At 49.5% G+C, this 8,147-nt stretch overlaps 1 protein-coding gene across 1 annotated transcript; it reads left to right on the top strand.

Moving 5' to 3' along the window:
* The first annotated feature begins 2,001 nt into the window (after window positions 1–2,001).
* Window positions 2,002–5,899, top strand: LOC123444264 (protein PLASTID MOVEMENT IMPAIRED 1-RELATED 1-like). The gene is made up of 2 exons (XM_045120941.1): window positions 2,002–4,375; window positions 4,465–5,899. The coding sequence occupies exons 1-2, from the start codon at window positions 2,109–2,111 to the stop codon at window positions 5,588–5,590; spliced, it is 3,393 nt and encodes a 1,130-aa protein (XP_044976876.1). The 5' UTR covers window positions 2,002–2,108; the 3' UTR covers window positions 5,591–5,899.
* The last annotated feature ends 2,248 nt before the right edge of the window (window positions 5,900–8,147 follow it).

Below are 8,147 nucleotides of genomic sequence, written 5' to 3'. Positions count from 1 at the left end.
TTCGAGATCAGAACGGACAATTCATTGCGACGACGAATGAAAGAATAGACATCTGTTTTGATTTTCACAGCAGAGGCTCTAGCTGTCAGGTTTGGACTGAATCTTCAAGAATTGTTGGATGTAGCAGGATCGTGGTAAGCTGTGACAGTTTGGAGATTGTGGAAGCCCTAAAAGATGGCAATTCTTCTTCGGTTGCTTCAGCAATTATTGACGATTGTTTCTTTATGTCATCTGAGTTTAACCATGTTATTTATGATCATTGTTTTAGAGGGAGTAATAAAGTAGCCCATGAACTTGCTAGGCTAGTTAAATTTTCTCCTCCTAGTTGTTGGTTGAATTCAGCACCTCATGAGGTTCTCCCCTTACTTGTAAATGATACCACTGTTCTAGTATATGAATAAAGGAGGAGAAGTTTCTGTCAAAAAAAGCTCCTCCAATGCCCAACGCTTTCATTCCCTCTGCATCCCCGTCCGTCTCACGAGGCAAGACAAGAATTCGAATCCTCCAGATCTGAATTCCCATCCAGCTAGGCTAAACAAAAGCAGCTAGCCAAGCCAAGCCCACCAAACAGTAAACAACAAACCAAGCAAGGCACCCGCTCCCCTGTCCCTCACGCCGGCCGCGGCGCCCCCTCCCCGTCCCCGCCCCATCCAAAAAATCCCCAACCCCCCATGTCGTCGCGCCGCCCATCGCCGCCGGACCGCGCGGCCGAGGCGGGCGACGCGGCCCTCGCGCGCGACATCGTCATGCTCCACAAGGCCCTCTTCCTCGACCCCTCGCGCCGCCGCCGCTCCCTCCCGCTCCCCGCCGCCCCATCCGCCGCCGACCACAAGCCCAAGCTCAAGCCATCCTCCTCTCGCAAGCTCCTGCCCTCCGCCTCCTCCTCCTCCGCTCTCTCCACCACCACCACCTCCTCCTCCTCCTCCTCCTCGTCCTTCTGGAAGAAGTCGTTGGGGATGCGTGGGATGGATATCGGCCTTTTGGGCCGTGCGGGGTTTTACTCAGCTCTACAAGTTTCAGTTATTCGGGCTATTCGGATACTCAGGCTTTATACCCAAATTACCCAAATATATTTCGGGTTTTCACATTTGTTAGCCGATATAGCGATCGGGTTCTTCAGGTTCGGGCTATACTGGTTCGGCTTCGGGCTTCGGGTTCAGGTTTTATCCCCGGCGTGAGGCATGTCAATGAGATGCTCCACACGGATGCGAAGGTGCTCGTCGGCGATCCTCTTGTTCCGGTGAGACGCGACAACGACCGTCACGAGTTTCTTGCTCAAGATCCACCCAATCGGCTCGGTCTTCAACATGAACGGAAGCTTGTGGATTTGCGCCCAAATTCGAATGGAAATTCATGCTCACACGAGTGGGGTCGCTGATGCCGGCATACTGTCACTATTGAACGCATTTGGGATTGTACCGTCACGATTGAAGTCAAACACATAGAAAGTGTTTTCACAAAAATAAATAAACATGAACGGCCACAACCACATAGTTCCTCCGTTCCTAAATCTAAGTGTTTCTACATATTCTTAATATAGATTACATACGAAACAATATAAATGAATCTATAATTTAAAATACGTCTACATACATCTGTATGTAGTCTAGCTTGATATATCTAAAAGATTTATACAAAGTATTTAAGAAACGAAGAGAGTATATATAAATATAAACAAAACAGCACAATCATCGACCAAGCAGGAAGATTTGACCTGCACCCGCATCGTCCCAACCCCCGACCCAAAAACCTTGAATACGGTCGCCATTCGCTGCGTCAACGACCACCCAACCCATAAAAGTTTGGAGCACAGGCGACCCCATGCGGCGGTGCCCTCCTCTTTCGTCACGAGCTCCTCCAACGCCCAACGCTTTCATTCCCCCTCCGCATCCCCGTCCGTCTCACAAGGCAAGACAAGAATTCGAATCCTCCAGATCTGAATTCCCATTCCAGCTAGGCTAAACAAAAGCAGCTAGCCAAGCCAAGCCCACCAAACAGTAAACAACAAACCAAGCAAGGCACCCGCTCCCCTGTCCCTCACGCCGGCCGCGCCGCCCCCCTCCCCCTCCCCCGCCCCATCCAAAAATCCCCAACCAAGCGCGCCCCGCATGTCGTCGCGCCGCCCGCCGCCGCCGGACCGCGCGGCCGAGGCGGGCGACGCGGCCCTCGCGCGCGACATCGTCACGCTCCACAAGGCCCTCTCCCTCGACCCCTCGCGCCGCCGCCGCTCCCTCCCGCTCCCCGCCGCCCCATCCGCCGCCGACCACAAGCCCAAGCTCAAGCCCTCCCCCTCCTCCTCCCGCAAGCTCCTGCCCTCCGCCTCCACCTCCTCCTTCTCCGCTCTCTCCACCACCACCTCCTCCTCCTCCTCCTCCTCGTCCTTCTGGAAGAAGTCGTTGACGGCCATCTCCCACCTGGGCAGGCGCCGCCTCGACTGCGCCTTCACCCTGCAGGCGCACTCCGTAGACGGCCTCCCCGCCGCGCTCGACGGCTCCCCGGTCTCCGTCCACTTCCGCCGGCTGTCCGCCTGCGCCTCCACCCGCCCCGTCGCGCCCGCCCTCGGCGCCGCCGCCTTCGAGGAGCCGCTCACGCAGCGCTCGCCCGTCTACTTCTCCCGCGGGGCCAAGAACGCCGTCAAGTACGAGCCGCGGGCCTTCGTCGTCACCGTCGCCGCCTCGGCGCTCGAGCTCGGCAAGCACGAGGTCGACCTGACGCGCCTGCTGCCGCTCTCCATCGACGACCTCGAGGAGGGCGGCGACTCCGGGTTTGGGAAGTGGAGCACCAGCTTCCGGCTCTCTGGCGTCGCCCGCGGCGCCCGGCTCAATGTCACCTTCTCCTGCGTGCTCGTGGGCGGAGGTGGGGAGCAGCGCAAGGGAGGGGAAGTGGCCGGGCTGAGACGGGGCTCCATGGCGCGGCAGGTGTCAGTGCAGTCACCATCAAAGGTGCCGCCACGGAGCCGGGACGTGAGGGTGTTGCACGAGGTTCTGCCGAGGCCTGTCAAGGCCTTACCTCTTGTTGGTGATGCTGGTCTTAATGCGAGTGCGATGAAGGATGAGACGGCGACAGTAGAGTGCGAGGAGGATGGTTCACCGCAGTCAAAGCATTGCACATCCGTAGAGGTGAGGAAGGGAGAGGGTGATTGCGATGGTGCAGAGTTCAATGTGGTTGAGCATGGAGTTGAGGTCGCCCTGGAGGATCCTGGCCAGATCAAACATGTGGAAACTGCTGAAGTGGATGATGGAGAGGAGGATTTTAAGCATGAAGCTAATGAAGAGGGAACGACCAAGCCTGCATTATTACTTGACGGTCTTTCTAAAGAGGAGACTGTTCAAGTGAAGTTGGAAGAGGAACTCAGTGATGTTGCTCTTGAAATGGATGATGTGGGAGACAAGCGGGATGCATCTGTCCAAGCAGCCTTGCTTCCTACCGCCGCATTTGAAAAAGATGGTGAGTTTGCATCAGATACAGAACTGGAGGTTCTGGAGGGTATATTCAACAAATTCTCAATTGTTGAACCTGAGGAATTTGACTCACCAATTATAGAGGATAAGCATTCTAGGCGATTGAGCTGCATTGGTGCGGAAGATAGTTGCAATTCCACCAGTAGGAAGAGCAGATCACGCAGCATGGATGCTTCATCCGATTTTGTTGCTAATGAGTTTTTGGATATGCTTGGGATAGCTCATAGCCCATCTGGGGTAACCTCAGATAGTGATCCGGAGTCACCAAGAGAGAGGCTTTGGAAGCAGTTTGAAAAGGAAGCTCTAGAATCTGGGGACTGTATTCTTGGTTTGGATTTCGAAGATGGGGTGGAAGAACCTAGTTGTGAAGATGTCGCAGAGGATTTTGATCTCTCCACAATCATACGCGAGGCTGAACTTGAGCTGCAGCATGTAGTTCCGCCCATAGACACCACATTTAGAGCCAAGTCACTGGAAGGCGAGGAAACTGAGGCTTTGATGCGCCAATTTGGGCTAAATGAGGAGTCCTTCCAATCTTCTCCACCTGGGAGTAGAAGTGGGTTTGGTAGCCCCATTGCGCTACCACCTGAGCAGCCCCTTGAGCTGCCACCTTTGGCTGATGGTTTGGGCCCATTTATTCAGACAGAGGATGGTGGATTTCTGCGGTCAATGAATCCAGTTCTTTTCAAGAATGCAAAGAACAATTGTAGCTTGGTCATGCAGGCTTCTTCTCCAATCGTACTGCCAGCAGAAATGGGCTCTGGAATTATGGAGATATTGCATGGTCTAGCTTCAGTTGGGATCGAAAAGCTATCGATGCAAGCAAACAAACTTATGCCCTTAGAAGATGTCAATGGCAAAATGATGCAGCAGCTCGCCTGGGAGGCTTCTCCTGCTCTGGAGTCTTCAGGAAGGTTAGAAATATTTCTTGTCCTGCTTGTTCATGACTTCTTAATACTTCATCATTTGCCCTGGCTAAAACATATTGCTCTAATCAATGCAGATATGACCTATTGGAGAATCATACTTTGGATGCTGCAGGGGCCAGCAATGCTGCCTCAGGAAAGAAGAAGAAGAAAGGGAGAGGTGCTGATCTGTCATCATCATTGGGTGCGATAAGTGCTTCAGAATATGTTTCACTTGAGGATCTTGCCCCCTTAGCTATGGAAAAGATTGAAGCCCTTTCTATTGAGGGCCTGAGGATACAATCTGGCATGTCCGAAGAAGAGGCACCCTCCAATATCAGTGCCCACCCTGTTGGAGAAATTTCATCTCTGCAAGGAAAGTGCGCAGAGAACGCTTTGTCCCTTGGTTTGGAAGGAACTGCAGGATTGCAGCTTCTTGATGTTAAACATACTGGTGGAGATGTTGATGGATTAATGGGCTTATCGATCACTCTAGATGAGTGGATGAGGCTTGATTCTGGAGTAGTGGATGAAGAGGAGCAGTTCAGTGACCGTACATCGAAAATACTTGCTGCTCACCATGCCAAATCAATGGACCTACTTGGTGAACGCCAGAATTCAGACAAAAAGAGTAGGAGATCTGGTAGGAGATGGGGTTTGTTGGGGAACAACTTCACGGTTGCTCTTATGGTTCAATTGCGTGACCCGCTGCGTAACTACGAGCCGGTCGGCACGCCGATGCTTTCTTTGATTCAAGTGGAGAGGGTTTTTATTCCCCCAAAACCCAAGATATACAGCACTGTTTCAGAGAAAGGTAACAGCGAGCAAGATTACGAGGAGCCCAATCCTGAGCAGGTTCTAGATAAAGCATCGGTCGTTGAAGAGAAGATAGAGGAAGACTGTGTTCCCCAATTTAAAGTCACAGAAGTGCATGTGGCTGGTTTTAAGAGCGAGCCCGAGAAGACAAAACCATGGGGCAATCAAACACAACAGCAGTCTGGCTCAAGATGGCTGCTAGGAGCTGGCATGGGCAAGGGCAGCAAGCATCCTCTGATGAAATCGAAAGCCACAGCCAAGGTAACGAAAGACGCAGCTGGTCAGCAAGGAGACACCCTGTGGAGCATTTCTTCGCGCGTTCATGGAGCAGGGACGAGATGGGGTGAGCTAACAGGATCTAAGCGGAACCCGAATATCCTCCTCCAAAAGGACAAGAGATTCCGGTGAGGGCTTCACCGATTCTAGGTACGTAGATAGTTCTTGTGTGCGTTGAGCGGTGGCGGGTTTGGTCCTTTGGCGTGGTTTACCCGTGTAACCGAACCTCGCCTGAAATTAATGGTTCCTACTAAACTGTCAAATCATGTAAATCTAGTTATTTTTTCGCGGTGCACATGGAATCATCTTCTGCCAGCCCTCTTCTTATGTGCTTCGTTTGGGCTTGTGTTTCTTCAGAGCTCCCCTGCGCTTGACTGTACTGAGAGCTAGTGTACAATTTCAGAAGGCGTTTTTCTTTCTGGCCATAAAGGCGCAGTTTTATGTCTTCTGGTGTAGTGTGACTGAAGCTGTTCAGAAATTTGTTAGACCGGTCTTTCATCCTTTTTTTTTTGGTTCTATCTGTACTCTCTCCGTTCATAAATACTTCCCCCGTTTTAAAATAACTGTCTCAACTTTATATTAAAGTTAGTATAAAATTGTACTAAGCTTAAGACACTTATTTTAAGACGGAGGGAGTATAAGTCTTTTAAAGATTTCATTAGAAAAGTATATGCGGATGTATATAGACATATTTTAAAATGTATATTCATTCATTTTGCTCCGTATGTAGTTTTTTAATAAAATATTTAAAAAGATCTATATTTAGGAACGGAAGGAGTATAGGTTATATGGCAATGATGGTCATGTTTACGATCATCTGTGATTTCTGTAATCTCGACATATTGTCGTATTCATGGAGCATTGACATTGATGTTGCTCTTTTCCTCCCAGAAGGTTTTGGCGGTTTTGGCCTTGTGTTCCGAGGTTTTGTCATTTTAAAAAACAAAAAGGAAAACAAAAATAGACCGGTCATTTAGCAGCTGTACGAGTATATGAATATGCTCAAGCTGCAGCTGTAGCGTGGATGCTATGATCCGGTGGGGGCGCCCACGACCTGAAAAGCTGTGGTTAGCTGTGATTTCGCGGTGGGCATGATCGATTGCTTGGTTTTGTTTACGGAACTGCCGGACCGGACCAGCACACATCCATCCAACCAATGATGTCATGCGGGAAGGAAAACCGGGGGTTGTTGCGAGTTTTCTAATGAGACAACTCATCCATTACCGATCACAGATCTCGTCCCGTGGACGCTTGATCATTTTTTGGCTATCAGCCAGTACAAAACTACAAATGACGCTTGTTAAGTAACGATGATGGACCCAACCCAGCCGGCCTTCTCCAACTTGGAGCTTGTTAGCCCTAAGTAACGGTGATTGTATTGTACTTCCTTTGTATCTAAATAATTATAGTTAGAAAAAACTAGTGTAGTTCTTTTCAACTATAATTATTTAGATAGAAAGAAAGTATATAACATAATACGAAAATATATAAGCTAAGTGCAGTTCATCATCCACCCTCGGCTGCCTCTCAGGTTAGTAACAATTAATTCTTTGCCCAGCGGAGCAAAGCAGAGTACGGCGTCAGCCCACACATCGTGGTATTTTAGAGCAACATGATCAATAAGAATGAAGATCCGACCCATGTAGAATATGAAATGGAGGAGACCGATGCATTTGTGATTGGAGCAACATCCGATTCCAATCCTACTAAAAAAAATGGCAAGACGCCGAAGGCAAGAGGGCTTGCTTTCTCAAGATATGAGGACATCTTATTGGTTTAATCTTGGTTGAACGCAATAATGGATCCAATAAATGACACCGAACAAAAGGGAAGCACGTATTGAAAAAAGATTTGAAAGGATATTATGAATGAAAGAAGTATGTGGAGCTGAATCCTATCGTGAGCATCCGTAATGTGGCATCTCTCCAACATCGAAGGGGATCATACAAGGAGAACTAAACAAGTACATCAGTTACTACTCACAAGTGACCAAACGGTCTCAAAGTCGGATGGGAGTGGCAACTCATGTAAGCTCGGTGGCCTCATCTTACTGTCATTTCAATATATTCATGTGTTTTTCATTCTTGTGCTCATACATATTTTGTATGCTAGGCGACAGTGGCGGTCACTTTGTATCACGAGACCGAGAAGAGGCCATTTACTTTTAGCCATTGTTGGCTCTTATTGAATGGCAAGCCAAAGTGGCAACAATTTGTGGCCGACCTCAAGGCCGGGAAGAAGAGGAGTGATGGGTCAAGCTCCCACCAATTCATTTGGTTGGACGATGATGACGACGATGTCGTCGTCACCAAAGGAAAAGCTATCGTGCAAAAGGATAACCGGCTACTCATGGGAACTAAGTGGGAGAAGCCAAGGAGCGTCCGTGACGCCGCGACTACAAAAATGTCATCCACATGAACGGGCATTTTTCGACAAGGGAGACCAAGAAAGAGAGAGGTACAAGTTTATGTTGGACGCGCAAAGGAAAATGATGGAGTGAGATCGGACAAAGGCAGAAAGGTGGCTTCAAATTGAAAGGAAGAAGATCGAGTTGGAGAAGCAAGAGGCCGCGGTCAAATGAGAACTCGAAAAGGCCATGACATTTGGAGACAGTGAGCTTTAGAAGAAGAGGTTGCAACTTTCACTTGACGCAGGGATGCAAAAAATTATGCCCGTGGATGAATCCACT

Source organism: Hordeum vulgare, chromosome 3H (genome assembly GCF_904849725.1).
Source record: "Hordeum vulgare subsp. vulgare chromosome 3H, MorexV3_pseudomolecules_assembly, whole genome shotgun sequence".
Taxonomy (NCBI): domain Eukaryota; kingdom Viridiplantae; phylum Streptophyta; class Magnoliopsida; order Poales; family Poaceae; genus Hordeum; species Hordeum vulgare.
The sequence above is the reverse complement of the archived record's forward strand: the minus strand, read 5'-3'. Positions and strand labels throughout refer to the sequence as shown.

Excerpts from the sequence above, each read along its gene's own strand:
- LOC123444264 (XM_045120941.1), top strand. The coding sequence starts at position 2,109 with ATGTCGTCGCGCCGCCCGCCGCCGCCGGACCGCGCGGCCGAGGCGGGC. Across the intron at positions 4,376-4,464 it reads GCTCTGGAGTCTTCAGGAAG|ATATGACCTATTGGAGAATC; the intron begins GTTAGAAATATT and ends TAATCAATGCAG.